Source organism: Anser brachyrhynchus (assembly GCF_964034855.1).
Source record: "Anser brachyrhynchus genome assembly, chromosome: 10".
Lineage (NCBI taxonomy): Eukaryota > Metazoa > Chordata > Aves > Anseriformes > Anatidae > Anser > Anser brachyrhynchus.
The window spans coordinates 23533886-23552193 of record NC_137705.1 but is presented as its reverse complement, the minus strand read 5'-3'; the positions used below and the strand labels follow the sequence as shown (position 1 = coordinate 23552193).

The 18308-nt window shown below is 37.6% G+C and overlaps 1 protein-coding gene across 31 annotated transcripts in view; it reads right to left on the bottom strand.

Annotated features, from left to right (window-relative positions):
- CACNA2D3 (calcium voltage-gated channel auxiliary subunit alpha2delta 3) overlaps positions 1–18308 on the bottom strand; it is a 530340-nt gene that overhangs the window by 293779 nt on the left and 218253 nt on the right. For 13 of the 31 annotated variants that reach the window (XM_080605868.1, XM_080605856.1, XM_080605860.1 and 10 more), the window contains one exon: positions 10509–10593. The exons of the other annotated variants lie outside the window; for them this stretch is intronic. In XM_080605868.1, coding sequence (XP_080461994.1) covers positions 10509–10593 — 85 coding nt within the window. The remainder of the gene's footprint in view (positions 1–10508; positions 10594–18308) is intronic. 31 annotated transcript variants of the gene reach the window in all.

Here is an 18308-nt window from a genome sequence, read left to right as displayed (position 1 = left end):
TGGATGTGGCCAAAATGCAGACACAAAACACAAATGCTGACGGGTTATCGGGGTGCCCAGGGAGGAGCGGGTGCAATAGAATCTCTGTAGCTTTGTTGAGCAGTTAGACACACAGCCATGCACTGGAGAAGGCTTTAGGATACCCTTCTCTTTCAAAGTCTAAAGACAGATATAGAAATGCAGTTTGATGCATATGAGAAATATCACCTTGATTTTAAAATACTTGCTTTTCATATTTCTTTTTAAAAAGGCAGGGGTAAGGAAGGATATTCATTCTTTTTCAGCAGCTGGTAGAAGCAGCAAAAATCAAGACTGCATGATTTTTACAGCAGGATTAACTCCTGACTTCTGGCCATGCTCAGGGGATAAGGTTATGCGTGTTATAAACTTGAACAGTATTTTGAAGATAGTTGGCACATTTAAAAAGTGCATGAAGTATAATTTCAAGTTTGTTATATTTGCCCTCAGAATCCACTTCTTAAAAAAAAAAAAAAACATTTGTCACATACATCATACATCAAGCCAACCATCAATGGATTTCTCTTCTCTAGCCTGCTAACTCAAATGTTCCTAAAAACGATTGTATGGGGCTGATCTTTCTATGCAAATTTGTATAACTATGAAGATTTAAAAAAAAAAAAAAAGGAACCAGCCTCAGGACTTCATCTCAGACTCTATACAGTTTTCATTACTAGCTAGAACCACAGGTCTCCTTCATCTCTCACTCCATGTAGATCTTATCAAGCTAGTGAACAGGCAGGAACAACTTCTATAAAATAGTTATGTAACAAAATATTCTGCAAAGAGGAGGAAAAGAGCAGACTTGCTTAAAAATCAACGCAGTAATATTTTCTAAAGGTTTCGATCTTATCACGAGGTAACCCATTAATGGTGTTCAATATATAACACTAAAAATCCCAAACAATTTAGAATGTGCTATAGAAATTGAAAAGCAAGCTATTTCACAAACAGATAAGTTGAAAAGTTTAAAGTGAAATCAGTGAAGTTCTGTGCTTGTTCAGCTCATCTGACACAGGCAGGTTGATGACAACCCTCAAGGTTGCTTCTAATTATCAGTGGAGACGTATCGGACTTGTGTGCCTTTTTACAGCCACATGCTCTAAGTGGCTCATTCCTACTTCCATGTAGGAAGAAGGAAATATTTCTCAAGCTCTGCTTCATCTCTGTCTGCCGTGAGAAGCAACATGAACCTAGACCCTTTAAAGTCTAAGGCATGCATATAACGCTGCCCTCAGTGAGAGCTGTACTGTCTCCTCAAGACACGCTCAGGGATAATAGAGAGCCTGTATAGAGTGTTTTGCTAGGCTGGAGGTTAATAACTATCCCTAATAAAACAGAAAGCAACAGGCAGTTCATATACAGAAATCTACAACATCTGAACACTGACTGTAGCTGATAATGAATTAAAGCATGTACTTCACCAGATATTTTTTTTTTCTTACCACCAGGGGATAATCAAAATAATTAAATACTGAAGAACTAGAACACAAAACTCCATGGGGCTCACTGCAATCCAAGGTTTGTTTTGTTCCTTCTAATCACCCACCATACACACAGGAGGTTAAATTAATATTATCGACTGCACAAAGGAAAAGCAAAAGAACATGTGCAACATTATTAAATTTATTTGGGAGTAAAGTGAGAGATGAGATGTTGAGCAACTGAATGTATACAAATCCTCTTCAAATGATTAATGACTCTCTCTTGCAATATAGAAATTTGGTCAGCTAAGCCCGCAGTTGAAATAACAAGACCATGATGATGAGTTAATTTAATAAAAGAAACACATGTCTCCAGTGTCACACAATCCTCGGGGAGGTCAGGGGAGGGGGAGTCAATGGCATCTATTTTATTCATAAAATGAATTTTAAGTGTTCAAAAAAACTCTCATGAAGAAAAAAAAATGTGGTCAAGAAAATAATTATTCTATAACAAGGAAAAATAATAAAATAAACCTGACTACAGCTTGCAAAATTTCCTCCTATGTGCACATATATCAGAATACTCTAACTTGCAGGTTATGTTACGAGAGCTCTTCAAAGCTGCAGACTGCACGAAGAACAGCATGCCTTCTGATGGGGTTACTGCTGAATTGCAAGTAGCATTTCCCTGATTCTTGCAGCATTGCTTTACATTGATTGCATGACTCAAGTTTTAAAAATACATAAAAAAATACTAAGGTTTTTTGTTTGTTTGTTTTTAACTTTATTTAAATTGAACTCCATTTTATATTTGGCCTGTAAGCTAGGCTAGTATGCAGGAGCCAGTGGATGGGGTGGGTTAAAAACTCAGATATTGCAAAATATTACATGGGTAAAACAAACACCAGCATGCTATTCACTTCTCTTAATTCATGTGAGTGAGCAGTGCAGTTCAAAGGCTAAGATCATAAATATAAAAGTGATCTCTATTTTCAGCTTTTAACCATTTTTCATATCAAACAAAGGCAGGCTAACAGTGATAAAGATAACAGCAGCAATAAAGGAACACATTACAAAACTGAACTTGTCAGAGCAACGTCACAAAATTATCTGGAGTCTGTACCATTATTTCTCTACCATATTAAAATCCCAGATATTTGTGGAACAATTTTACTTGTGGGCTACCCAAGCTGTACACTGTGTTGCTATTGTACTCTTACACAAAACTTCAGAGTTAATGGGCAAACCACAGCACAGTGCAAGGCTCTGCGAAAGCAATCACAGAGACCATTCATATCTTAAGAAGATTTATCATTTTCCTTGTACCAGATATAATTTGTGTGGCATTTTTATCTGAATTAAAGCAAATCAACGCTTTTAGAGAAGTTGGTCAGGCAAAGCAAGCAGTAGGCATAAAGTCCTAGTTTGAAACCCATCTGGGTGATGGGATAACTGACAGTTTTACGCATCAGCTACCCCGCAATCCAGCATGCTTCCCAGTCTTGTTTACAAGCATTAGAAGTGCAGGCTAAATGGAAGGGAGAGATAACATCTTCCAAAGACTCTGAGGAATCCCAGAAACATTCCTAGGAAGGGCCTTGCGTGAAGCCATCCGCTGAGAAGTCCGGAAGCCACTAGCAGGCAATGGTAGCCCAGGCTGGCTGCACCATGTCCTCGTGTGTTTCCTTCAGCTCAGCAGGAAAGATCACACACGTAGAGGCCTCTCAGCCATCTAAACAAATTAAAAACTATTTTGCAGCTCTCTTTAGTTACTCTTTCTAAACATCCTAATTTCCTATTTCACTGCTCCCTTCCTGTCTCTGGTAAAGAATAAATTGAAAAGAACAATACAAGAGGGGGAACACAGTATCGTTCAATCAAAAATGAGCCTGAAATTCACTCCACTTGTTACTATCTTTTTAATGGAAAACACATTATACAGATGTATAAATTCCCCTTCACGTTACTACATTGATGGAGAAGAGTCAAATGTAACAATATGATACACATTTTTATTTATGATTTACAGAAAATCCTGCATTGCCTTTGAACATTTACTGTAGAAACAAAGATTCCTGGAAATGTACTCCTTTACAGAAAAGATTCATCAGTTTTGAATGCATTGGCTCTGAGCTTATTGCCACAGCTAAAACAATATTCATAAAAATATAATCATACTTAATGTTTTAAATATTTCCTTCAATAGGCAGTTACTATATTCAATGTATCTTGCTTCCATGCTTGTTTTATTTCATGTCTATGACAATAATGACATGCAGTGCCAATAGCCTTCCCTGAAAAATATACATTTATAACCACTGCAATTCAACACTGTCTTGAACAAAATGCTTAACCAACAGGAGAAAGTATTTAAATAATGAAAAGTTCATAAGCCTGAGTTGTTTTTTTTTACTAGATGAACATTTTACTAGATGTTGTTATGCTATCCTCCAACTGCCTCCGAAAAGATCCTCCCTCCTAAATAAGGTGCCATGAAAGCACTTCATTAAGCAACCAGCTTGTCATTAGCTATTTCACTGAAATAAGATATAGAGTGACTAGACCACACATGGATGTGAACAACAATACATACCACATATCATAAAGAAACCCTGAAATGTAATACACATCTCAACCATTTACTGATCTGTACTTTAAACAAACAGAGACCTAAACCAGACTTACAAACTTCAGTGACAAAAAATTTTCAAACCCAGAAGGATTTATGCTAATAGATACCATTCAAATGCCTAATGTAGTACACATCTTAAGACAGAGATACACCATGGATAATTCCTCAGCAAATGTTCAGGTACTTAGAGCACAAATATGGGCTTAGGTTTACCTGAGCTATATGCTGAGGCTGAAAATTTGCAGGGTTTGTTTACAGTAAAGCTGACTGAGAGTAATGAAACAGCATCCCTGTAATCTCTCCAATTCCTATTCTGAGTATGATTGTATTTAGAAAGAGTTTTACAACAGGAAGACTTATTATTAATACAAGAATATTTTCGAGGCAGAAGAAAATATATGTAAGTAGACATCCTGTATTTTAACTGCCTTTACCCATGACATGAATATTTCTCAGCATCTTGGGTTCAGTTAGTGACAAACCCTAAACCCTTTTAGGAAATGAAACAATTTAAAAAAAAAGTCTCTGCTACAGAGAAACATTTTTATGCAGAATCTTTGAAATCAGTGGGACAGTGGTTGCACCAGTTGAAAACAATAGCTGTCCCTTTATCTTGAAACATAGATGTGACTAAGGAGCTAAACTGATACAATACCATTTTGACGGACAGAAGAACTGTTTCCAACTGCATATTTTATCCCTACTCCGCCCCCACATCCTCTGTATAAGCATTTCTGAGAAGGTGAAAAGCATTTGACATTTGGTGCTTCTTTGCTGCAATAATTCTAACAGTTCCAAGACACTTACAGAGTCAGCAGAAGCCGAAGCGCAAATTGCCTTCCTGGCCTTCACTAAGGACATCGGAAAAGAGAACAGCAGTGCTGATGGCTCAAGACCCATGTATTCAATACATTTTTCTGTGCCTCCAGCTCAAAGTATTAATGCACAACACTGGCATCTTCCTGCCAAAGTTCAAGTGTCAAGTTGGGATTTCTCCAAGCTGAGTCTCACAGTGATTACTGAAAGCCAGGACTTTGTCACCTAAACATTAACAAATGGGAGAAGAGAAAACAGCCCTCAAGTTCTCCATGGAAAGCAGTAAGATCAGATCACCAACACTTTTCCTGGTTAGCTCCAATATTTGTGTTTATGAAACCTTCATAGTATTGCCCAAGGCAGTATTCATATATGCCATCATATTGCTGCGCAGTATTTCAGCACACTGGCTGAAGAACTATGAGGTGACAACAGGTGAAGAGCTTCACCCTTTGTTTGTTTCCTACAGCTATTCTTTCTAAAACTAGTTTAGATTAAACATGGATGTATCAGAAGCAGCAAACATATCTGTCACTATAGTGCTAGAAGTAAAACCTCAAGCCAATCAGACACAATTAGAACCTTCTTACTTTAACACACCTCACTGCGGTCCTCCTATTTGAGGCTCCGCTAACTGCAAATTAGCAGGTTAACAAAGTTCAGACAAGAATCATGAAATTCTAAAATACTGTTTCTGAAACTTGAAGCTCTCTGTCCCACTCCAACATGACAGCAATTTGTTTTACTTTGAATTAGAAAACAGTCAAGTATATCTATATATTTCCACAATGAAATCTTGCAAAAATGTTTTGATTTCTCAATAGGTGCTGGTCTTTAAGCACCGTGCTCAAAAGAGCAGAAAGAAATACAAAATCAACACTTCGTATCTCACAGGGGAGAGATCAGTCTTGTTTCCCTATCTGTAAAATGGGAATAATCATACTTGATTTTTGCAGGACTGAAACTGATAGATGAAAAATTTTGTACACACTGATTTACCTGCTGAAGTAAATGTTAATTACCACCAGTAAAATCAGTTCACAATTCTATTTTTAACAGCAACAAATTAACTACCTGACAGTTTTGCAAAGCCTGGAAGAAACTCTTCATGTGACTGATGTGTTTACAGGCAAGCTGATCAATACAGGGGATCCACTGATTATTAATTCAGAAGGATAAGTAATAAGACAGCTTCCTAATATGTCATTAGTGTCTATGAATCAGTCTCACTTGTGTGGATGCAGTCCAGAAGACATCCTAGAATAGCTAAAAAATACTTATTACCTTTTCTACCAAGTCAATAGCTTAAGCATCACCATGAGTCACAGAGGTTGACTAGCTGGTGACAATAATGTGTTGAAATTATAAACGTCAAATGGTTGTGATTCACTTAAATCAAGCGCCTGCATTTAATTTATTTAAATTAAGCTTCCACATTTCTGAGCCATGGTTTCACCCAACTACTTCCCTAGGAGTGTAAATCACCATCAAAGTACACAAGAGTAAATCTGCAGAACATAACTGGGTTCGAATATGACGCACAGCAAACAATTACAAAAGCACATAGACAGACTCATTGTCAAAGTTGCTCCAGCCTTGGAAGCGTCTTCACATTTTTCCACAGTGTATGCAGGAATTTAAAATGTAGCAACTACATAATTAGCATTAAATGCAATTAACTCATACTGTGGGAAAATACAGAAAGCACTGAAATAGAGCTCTGCGGATCTCCTTCCTTTCTCTCCACCCAAACTGCAATAAAGCATATGCCTATTTGACTCTCTGAACATACTGCCAGAACTCAATTTTGGGAGCTGGCTTCTTTCTCCTCTGGCTGTAATACTGAATGTTTCATTTTTCAATGTCACACTATTTACCATGCACATATTTTAGTCATATCGTTTCACAGTATGGTTCTGGGGCTGGCTGGCACACAGGTTCTTTGCACCTATTTTCCTTCATTCTTTTTCGTTGCTTTCTCACAAGCCTGCTTGCCAAGTCTTATATGACTGTATTTTTAAAAGAAGCAGGAACTATTACCAGTCCTTTGAAAGGCACACAATACAGACTTCTAGGAAAAAGCTACAGGATTCATCTGCACGGTTTGAGAAGAAACAGCTTGGGGTGTCTCTACTCTGATTCACTCTGAATTTTGCTCTGAGCTGTGTGTCAGGATCAGATCTAAAATCTTCTGAGTTTACTTGTTGTAACAGTGAAAACACGAGACCAAAATCTTCTTAGAGTTTGGTACAGAACAATAAATCAACCCTCAGATTAGAGCAATGGGGTTCAAGTTTGCTTCAAGAGTTCTGTGAATCTGAGCAAAGCTCTCATGGAAATTTAGTTTTTTGTTATAACTGAAGTCCATCAACGTTTGGCTTGGTTCCACAAGTTTTAACAGAAAGTTTGCAGAGCTTTGGCAAGCACGTGCTTTTACTAGAGTTCACCTGAAATAAGCAAGGTAATACGCATTCCTATGTATACTCTGTTTCCGAATTCGGGGTGTATTTCACCATACTAGAATTAAGTGAAAGCAAAGACACGGAAAAAAACCAAAGATATAAATAATGACCAGCATCCTACACTGCATGCTTCAGGAAGGATGTCGCAGACAAAATGGATGTAGATTTTTCTGAAATTTGACCTATTCTCGTAAGTATTATTTTGTTCCTACTTGGAGAAGTATTATTGTCTTGATCAAAATATGAAATAATCCCCAGTTCTCTAAGATTTAGGTTTCAACTTGTTAGCTAAAAAAAAAATAAAGATTATTGATTATATACATGAGCTCATCAATCGTCTTATTGTTTTCACTCAAATATTTTCAAACAGGTTCAATGTATCAAAGAATACAAAAACTCTGAAAATAAAATCCCTCTCTTAACCATATCTGAATTTTGTAGCCCATGTCTATCTGGCATTCACCAGCCCCTCTCAGTTATATACCTGCACCAATGCTGAAATAAACCTCCTTGCCCCAGCATTTACTCCGAAACATATTTGGTCATTTACTCTCCTTCCCTAAAACTCATTACATCGTACTGTATTTAACTATATTTATAAAAGGTTATGACTACTGTAAATCCTAAGTCTTAGGCTTTATTATATTAAAATTAATTTCCGAAGTGTCTGCCCTTTTACATCGGAGCACATAATAATTTAATATTCTGAGGGGAGAGAGAAAAAAACTAGTTAATTAGGGGCAGAAATATGCACACACACACACCCTGCAGCACAGTCCTCTCACACACGGAGCTCCCAAAAAGCTCTGCCCAATCTGTCCCACAGGTAACACCCCAGCACTGGCCAAGGTCCCCCCCACCTCTGCAGGTACACGGGTACAGGACTGGGAGCCCCATACTGAGGCTTCAGCCAGCCCTCCCTGTCACACTGTCCATGGGCAAAGCGGGAGCTGCCTTCCCCCCGCTCAAATCCATCCCACACCCCTGTGCCCACACCTGTGTGCTCACACCAGCCAAGGCCAGGAAGGGCACGGCATGGACTGGGGGCACATCTCAGGGAGTATGAGGAAGGAGCTGCTCCTCACTGGGGCAGCGATGGGCATGGGCTGTGAACCCTGGCTCGGGAAACGAGGGTGTGCGCAGACACTGCCCGGGAGCTGCTGCTCCTTTTGCAGGTGGTGGCTCTTGAGACAAAGTGGCATCTGCAAACCCTTGACGTGCAGCTCTCCAACCAAGGGCCCAGAATCACTCTGGACAGAGGGAACTGCCAGCTGTCACCCCTTGGGGAGAAAAACTAAATGCTTCCTCCCAGTTAGGTGGACCTATATGGCTCCGTAAGAGATTTTTTCTCCACGTACGCTATGCGAAGATGTGTTTTAAAGAGACTGGTGCAAAGACCCTTTTCACCATCTCCACTTCAATGTTCACAGAAAAGAGGAGTAATGGGGAGCTTATTGGGAACAGATTATAAAGGGAAGATCTGACAGCAGGGGAGAACAGATCTCAAGAGTGACCTTTAACAAATATCGGCTATGGTCCCAAATGAGTTAACAAAATTGCAGTCTAATTTAACCACATCCCCTTAGCTCGCCCTTCAACAACTGCATGGCCAAGACAATGTATACAAACAGAGAGGTCAGCATTTGCTAATGACCACAAAAAGCTTCCTCGCTGCAGTATTGCAGACAGACTGGAGTTACAAGACGCGAGCACTGAGTCATGGACTATCCCCTTCCCTACATGTGTAAGGCATTAAGCGTTCATCACAGAAACTTAAATAAATTAAATCATTCCATCGCAAATGACAAAAAGGGAGCTTTCAAGTTGCACAGTTATTATTCAGAGCCATGGAAGCAATAAAGTTAAGGTTCCACATGCATCCTCAGCTCTGAGCTTTTTCTACATGTAGCATGGCTGCTAATTCCATAAACTGCTAAGGTGATTTTTTTTTTCCTAAAAAGAACAGAATTATACTTTTTTATCTGAACACAGTCAATAAGCTCTCTAGAAAGCTCTATTTTCATTTAAATAATCCAGTCTCCTTTTTACTAACACATTCTTATGCACAAAAACTCTTTTCCTGTACTTAGCCATGTTGACGTCCCAATCCCATTTCTCTATACGGAGCCCCACTGGCGATGCTCATGTCTAGGAACCTAATGGTGGGATAAAGGGCTTTCTCAACGGATACATCCCTCTGCATTTTTCTATCAATTCACAGCACTCTATACATCCCACAATGGACTCAGATCTAAATCTAACTTAATTGAATGTGCAGGAGGTCTTTATATGCCTATAATTTTCATCACTACTCAGTCTGGTTACACATGGGCTGTTGCAGGTTCCATACAAAATAGTGTGCATTTTTCTATCAAGTGACTTTCATTGACTGGCTGGCATACAATACACACCGTTTATGGTACTAGAAGCTATCTCACATGTACATTGAAAGCAGCAATAAAAGTATTTGAGGTTATATGCAAAACAGTATAAAATCACATAATTAAAGATTGTATAATAATTCACACAAAAGAGAACAGATTTAGTCTTACCTATGAAAGAGGATATTTATTTTCACCTCTGAGCTTTTCAACATTTGAGGGTGTATTTGTCTAGTGTTACTCACTTCATAATGAAATGTTTGCTTTTCCTTTTCTTGTGAAACAAGCAAGTTTGTGAGACAAATTTACTTACTAAATTTGAGTGATAATTTTAAAAGAAATTAATAAGAAAATATTTCTCTGGAAACAACTGACCACTATATTCCACGTATTTTCCAAGATGCAAAAAGAAGCAATTCTTATACAAATATTGAGATTTCTATTGTATTTTCCTTAAAGACACAGGGAATTGGAAGAAAAACTTAGTATTTTAACTGTCTCTCTGTTTGGGTTTCAACTTCTTTTATGAGATTAAACAAAAATTCAAAAATTCTATTGAGCTATACTGAGGCCTAGGTCTGCATTATATCTTGTGCAGAGAAAACATTAGAATTATATGTTGCAGGGATTTATTTATTTATTTATTTAAAGAGCTTTTCCTGTATTGTCTCAAATACCTTGAGCATTTATACACCTATTCTTCTTCAACTACCTGGCTAAGAAACAACTGCAAGATGCAAATTAAGAGACAGAAATATACAGACAGGCAACTTACATGGAAACATTGTGCCAGCCATAGCACAGAGGTTGCCAATGGTAAAATCTGAACATGCAAGAAGTTCAAGACCTTGCTACTGTACCTAGCAGAGAAAAAAAAAATGCAAAGACTAAGTGCTTGGTAGAATTTTAAAAATTCCATTTAGAGCTTCTTGCATGATAAATGCCTGTGAAATCAATCCAAAAACCAGACGAATACACATGCCCAAAGTTTGCAAATTCCACCCAAACAGAAAAATGAGACATAGCACAACAGCTATGCAAGAGGTCTGCGGCAAGAAATTGTCTAGAGATAACTTTGAGATATTTATAAACAAACATAGCTTTACTGAAGAGGGAAGGAATACTATAAACAATAGGGTCATATTGTAACTTTAATTGAAAAAAAGTGAAATAGCTGAAATGCCAAAGGAACATCTTTAAAGGGTTTTTTTGGGTGGTGGGAGGGCATAGCTGGGTTTTTTAAACAATCATAAATACTCTCAGACTTATACTGGGATGAAACAAGAGTGGCATCTAGTGGCTCGTGGTGTTATGATACTTATTCCCATTGAACAGCTGGGATATGTTCCAGACCTGCTTTTCTACAGTATTCGTTACACTTGTCTGGACTATAATCGAGTATCTTGTGAGTATCTTGCTAGCAAAACTTGGAAAAAAAAAAAGGTTAACATGTAAAGGAATAAATAAAGAGGTATTATTCGCTGTTTATCTGCACTTTGTTAGCAACTTAGCCTAGAAGCAAGTAGATGGGAAATGTTTTTGTTTTTAAATCAGGCAAGAAGAAATTGCACAGTCTCTAAGAAAACATTTAGTGCAGCTATTGACTAATAGCGATCTTTCTGTATGCATGTATCCAGTTAGCACACCTTCACCTATAAAGAATATTAACACAGAGCTTTCGCACATCGAATATATGTTTGGTGACATTTTCCAAAATTAACTTAATATTTTTTCATGAATGGCATATTTTTACTGTGAAAATATTGGAAAAATTTCCCCAATTGGGAATTTTGGAAATTCTTCATGAGACAGTGACACTGTGTTTGCAGGAACAGATTTCCTGAGTTCTTCACCTTGCTGGAGCAACATCACTTTGCTTGCTGAGGAAAGGGTACAGTATTATACAGTATTAGGAAGACTTGATGAGTTCTTGATCCAGGTTAAGTTTTAATTACATATTATTAATCATTTTGCAGTTGGAAAAAATCTAACAGTCTGTGTGTAACTAATTAGGAAGGAACTTATGCTTTTTAAATTAATGTGCACAGGTTGCTTTTGGGATATGGGACTGAGCTAAGAATACATAACACTAGAGCAGAAATTTTACTTCACAGTACAGCAATTGTTCCGCCTGAACAGCAAACAAACAGGAAAATAAATTGTGCATTTATATTCCAAAATGAATGGTAGATACTACAGACATTCCTGATTTTTCAAATATCACCACTGAAAAGGCCATTTGAGTAACCTAATCTGCTTTGTATTTGCAGTGCCTACCTTTTTGAAGCTGTTCTCTGATAGTAAAATTAAATTCTCTAATAATCACTGCACAACACAACCACACAATCATGAGTACTTATTAATGGATATTACTGTTTACAACTAGGAAGACAATGAAAGCAAATGTTGCAAGTACTGTTACTATCAGCAGTTCAGAACAGCATGTCAGAAGATCTCAATTACAATCAATGTCATACAAAATTCCATTAAATATTTATAATTAACTTATAGTTAACAGAATTCAAGTGTTCAATGTTAATGCAGATATAAGTAACAACAATGTAAGACATTAAAAAGTATGCAACACAATAAAATATAAAAATCTCTATGTGGTGGTAATTTCTTGTTTTAAAGTTCAATTTGCCAAACTATCTAGAGACCTCAGAGGTGAATCTTCTTATCTTCACTTTTAAAACTGAAATGCACAATTACTGCAGAATTTTAGTAAGGACCTTGATTCTGCTAAATACTGATTTTTACCAAGTTCAAACAGCTTCCCCCATCCCTACTCCTATCCTCATCCCCCACCCCCATTCACCCCCTCCCCCCCAAAAAACCAAACAAACAAAAAAAAAACTTTTGGTTAAGAAAGCTATCTGGGTTATTATGGTTGATAATGTGAAAGCCTAAACATTAATCCCTGGAAAATAAGGAAATAATTCTGAAAAAGGTATGGAGGGCGCAACCCTTATCCCATATTCTATCATTTTAGTAACAGAGTCCAAAACTGTACACTTTAGGTACATCCCAACTCTCAGTAAATAAAGTTTTACATACAGACAATTGTGAAGCCTTAGTCAGTACATTATCTGTTTCTAACATACATCACCAATTTTACACCATTATGTTCTAGCTATTAAGCTTCCTGTATTTCTCCCTTGAGTATTCAGAAGACAACAGCTGTATGCCCTTTTGACACGCCGGCAAAACTCAAAGTTTAAATTCGTACTGTATGTTTTCCCATGAGTGGCAGCTATACATGCTACATAGATCATCTGTCCTTCCCTGTGAACTTCTGGTTAGGATGGGTAGTACATTTAAGAGTTAAGCGGCAACTGAATTGCACTCTTTGTGTCAGTAAAGAGCATGTAGGGGCTGGAGTCATGGAACGGGGCTCCAATGTGCTCACTGCTATTGTAAATGCACACAGGAACACACGCATGCATGCAAAGTGATCCCTGCTGTGGAGTTTTCAATCTAAACAAGAGGCAAGAGATTTACACGGATGGACAGGAGGCCGAGAGATTTACACAGATGGACAGGAGACATCAATAAATAATTATGTAATACCTAGCACAAAGATAAGTACCACTGACACCACCAAACAGCTTATTTGCCATCAGCGATTTGGGGGATGAGGAGTAGGGGAAAGAGCAGCAGAGGATCACTATGGTGAAAAAGCACAATCAAAATGAAAAAGCAATTAAAGTAAAACACCGAAAATGTAAGAACAGCCAATTCCCATCTGTATTTGCCCATGAAACCTAAAAACAATGCCTACACCAGATGCATTGTGTCTTTTGCCAACTCCCCGTGATGGAGGAACTGACTGTCTGCAGAGACGTGTACGATAGCTGCCCTGATGTGTGAATGACCACTTTTGTTGAAGACACAGAGAGATGTTTTTAGTTAATGTAAGGCAGTTCAGTTGGTAAAATGTTACTAAATCAATCGTATATCAATATACATTCTAGTATCAAGGCTGTTACAGTTCAGCATGTAGGGTAACAATAATGGAAAACAGAACTTGCCATTATGTATCATTAAAGTATAATCAATTACAGGAATCTGTTAATGCTTTCCTTCAGAGAATCAATCATGAGGAAACAGAATCTACTTAAATGTGCAGATAACAAACGGAAATGATTTTTAAAACAATGTGATTGGGTTGAAAACATTTTTAAAGATAAATTCTAACAGATTTCCTGACCTCATTTTATTAATGCAGAAGTTGAAATAGACAAAAATGTTTCTTTTTATACTCCAAGAATGGAATACAAAAGTTCCTATTAAATTTGGGCCCGGAGCCCACATTTTCCAGCCAACATCCAAGATTGCATTTGCTGTGTTCATCATTATATATTTGTGTGTATATAAAATGATGTCACTGCTTATGGCACTATAAAGTCCAATTCAATGAAAACCACAGGTTTTATACTGTCCTTCTGGAGCTCACTTGCACTCAGGATGAGGTGCCCCACTAACTGAATTTGCAAGGGAACACCAGGGCTGATCTGGAAAACAGAGGTGAGCACCTAGGGTGAGGAGTAAGGCAGGCACAGGGGAAGCTCATGACAGCATCAAACAGCCATAAAGGAGGATTTGCACTGCAGAAATGCTTGGTCAGTCAAAAGTAGAACTGCTCTTCAGTCTGAAGAGACAGGATAAGACAACAAATGAAAGAAATCGTATCCCGTAAATTGTCTCCTTGACTCTCTATCCATATCAACCCTGCCACACCAGAGTCATTTGTGGCTTACACAAGTACCGTGGGTGTGACTCACCAGTGCAAGATGAAACCCAATCAGCTGAAGTGCTTTGGACTTGACAACATTCCCCTTTTTCAGTTTTGTCTTCTCACACACAAAGGGAAAACAATGAGATGAGATTAAAACTTGTGTTGGGATAGGATGGATCAAAGGAACAACTCTCAAAGCATTGAAAAAAATCACCAACAGATGGAAAAAGACTGGCAAAGGCTGCAGAGCTTTTGCTCTATCCAGTCCCAAGTACTACAGGAAATACTACCTTTGGATTAAAGTGAACAAAAGCAATGTGTAAAATCTGCATTACCAGCTTTCCATGCAGATTGCAAGGGGTCTTCGTTCAGATCTGCTGACTCCACCATGCATTGTTCACTGCCTTCTCTCAGCAGAATCTCTCTCATTACTGCTTTGTTTCCATACAAGCCTTGAAATTCCTGCTTAAGAGGCACTGCCCATATGTAGAAAGGTCAAGGACTGACACATTACTTAGAGGAAACACACAGCAAGCTATTTACCAGCAAACCAAGAGGAATTTAAGAAAAAATATAGAGAGTAAACTGTAGATGCTAATTGGGCTCATATATTGTGGAATTTGGCATAAAATTTGGACCAGAAATGATGAACATTTTGAGATTCAAATATTTTATAGTACATACTATAAATTTTGAGATACTGAATTGAAAATAACCTTTAAGATATTTCCCCATTCTATAGCCTGTAATAGATTCCAGTGAATGTAGAGCCTATAAAATTTACAGTAGATTATAGTTCTGAAGGATGGGAGGCAGTGGGGAAGGGGGGCAAACTGACTAATTTTTCAGAACACCACCTTATATTCCACCCCCCACCATGCCTTTTTATCTCACTGACATTTTGCATGTCATCAAAGTATGGAAAACTGGGTTTGTCCAAGAGAACAATAATCCCTTGACCTCTATAGAGCTACTTCAATAGCTATTTACCCACGTGGGAATTTCAATAAAAAAATTGGACAATTTTCAAAAGGCAACACAGGATTTACCTCTTCAGTAAGAGGTGAGCACCCAGCTTAGAACACCGCTCCCTCTAACAGTTACACTAAACTCCACGGGCCAACTAATCTGACAGTCTGCAGGAAACAAACGAATCCCCAGCTATTACGCAAATGCATGAGAAGTCATGATGCTTGTTTTGGGATAAAACTTACAGGGACCTGAAGTGGCATGAGGTCTTGTGAAAAATAGTACAGAGCTTGCTATGAAAAACATTTATATGAGATATGATCCACCAAGAGCCAGGCACCATGCAAAAAACAGTCAAAAACTTCCAGGGCAGCATTCTGTCCACGTTGCCAATGGCAAGGGAGCAAAGATGAGTTGCAGTAGCCCAACATTCCAAGAAAAGATCCTAAACTGCCTGCAGAGCCTCTGCAGCGACAGAGGCACAATTTGAAATAGGAGAGGTGTGCTGACTTGGGTGCCCTAGTGAGAAGAAGAGTGCAACAGAAAGGCAGGAGACCATGCAGAAGGAATACAGTTAGGAACTGTGCTAGGGTGGCAGAGTCTACCAGTTGGATGGGGAGAAAGCTTTGGAAAGCATTTGCACTCTCCAAGACCTGCACAGCCTTTCACAATCTCAGGTGACCTGCTTCCATACCTCTTTACCTTTTCATAACCCTATAAACCCACTCAGAGATCACAAACCCACCAGAAGCTCCCACAAGGCCTACAAATTGTGCTAGACCTCTTCACCTCACTGCCAACCAGTTGGTCTGTCAGTCCTATACCCAAAAATTCTACTGACCCTTCCAACTAACACCTCTTTCTCATCCCCCAGCTTGAACGTTCTTGAATGCAAAATTCAGTTTTACATATGATGCTGAAAGCTCTTGAGCTGACTTTGTCAGCAAGAACTTCACGCAGTCACAGAATAGCCATTAAAATTTTCAATAGTATCTTTGATAGGAACATATTGGATCTATAGTAATATTTCTCTGAACAAATGCTCATCATTTCCAAAAGCTAACTGAACCCAGAGTAAGATCTCAAGTCCTTTTTATTTACTAGCTAAATTGGATAAAGTCTGAAAGCTTTAGCTATATAGTTGTTAGTTTAGATCTGAAACACACAAAATGTAGCATTAAATCAAACTACAGAGTTTTGTTTGTTTGTTTTTAATGAACAGCAAATAAGACACTCATTGAAACTTGGCCTATTATTTTTCAAGGAATATACAATCAGGTTTTTCATGCTTTTCCCCCCATGTAAGTATATATCCTATTATTTCATCTGTTTTTGCTGTTGATGATGTGGGGTTTGTTTGTTTTTTTTAAACAGGACATCTACAAAATGAGCAACAAAACTAGTGATAAAGATTTGCACATCAGACAGTATATGTAACATTGAAATGAAGAGCTTTGAACAAAATAATTAAAACAAATACTAACCTACTATCCATTTATATGCCTAATTATTTAATACTACTGGCATGGTCAAAACTGCACTAGAATGTAAAGCACAGATTAGGAGACTGCACTTCAAAGTTTTACACATTAGCAGAGAATTATCATATTTTGAATTTTTCATTTTTATATTAAAAAGACCTGACAGCCCTTAATTGTGACCCTTGACATTGCTCTGCCTATTCTGTTTTGTGCTATTACTCATTATTCATGCAAAGATAATCATTTTTTACTTTTGCAAATAATTTTCACAAAATCTGAGTTTAAAAGTCATCAGTGACTACTTCACAAGCAGGAGCTTTCAACCAACCATTAAACAAATATGCGAGAGTATTTTTATGATAAAAAAATAATAGCTCACTGAATTCAGACAAATCCCATGTATTAAGAATTGACCGACCACATGATCAATGAAATGATGCATGAAAATAGAGGTAGAGGCAAAATAACCTACTTGAACCCAGAAAATTTTCAGACAATAATCATTACCAGCTTTAATTAACTTCAATACAAAAGCAGGGGCTCCTTCTGTTTCAAGTTAATGAAGCTCAACACACAGACACGACAATTATAGACAAAGCACAAGTCTAAAGCAAGTTGTATCTTAAGATTGAAATAATGAGCTTGGTATTTTAATTTTGTAGTCAGCAATTAAAGGAGATCCAGAAACAAAGAAACAATATATGCAATTGAAATGTTAAGGCACAAATGTAGCCAGTTTTCTTTCAATATATTTCTTATAAGCCAAAAGCAAGAAAATACTGCCCCCCTCCACCCCCCCCCCCCCCCCCAATAAGCAGTATCTATAATACCCTGGAAATATTTCTGCTATGATCTTCTAAGATTTACTCACTTTCATACAATACAAGGCAGAAATGTGACCTCACATACAGCTATGAACTGCTTAGTGACTTGCCTTTCTCATATATATATTCATTATATTTTTATCTGTAATACTGTTATTTCCATTGAAAATGATGGTTGTGTAGCGAAAAAGCTGTTATCCCACAAAAAAAAAATAGATTACTTCCACCCTTTTCAATAATTTGCCTATTCCTAAATACCATGTTAGAAGAACATATGACCTTTAACTTAATCTCATCATCAAGCACCTCCAAAAAAAAAAAAAGGCAAAAAAAGAAAAGATGGTCTGCCACTTATTTCTCTCATTTATAGTTTATTAAACCTAAAGATAATAGGAAAAAGGTGGAAAATAGCAGAATATGTCTGGGCTGTAGTATCAGATATCACTGCTTATTACTGGCTATCTGCCTGGTAATCATAAATCCATAGGGTAATATTCTAAAATCTTTTGCTTTTCAGGTAGGTGTGAGCCAAAAAGAAAAAAAAAAGTTTAATTTTCTATGAA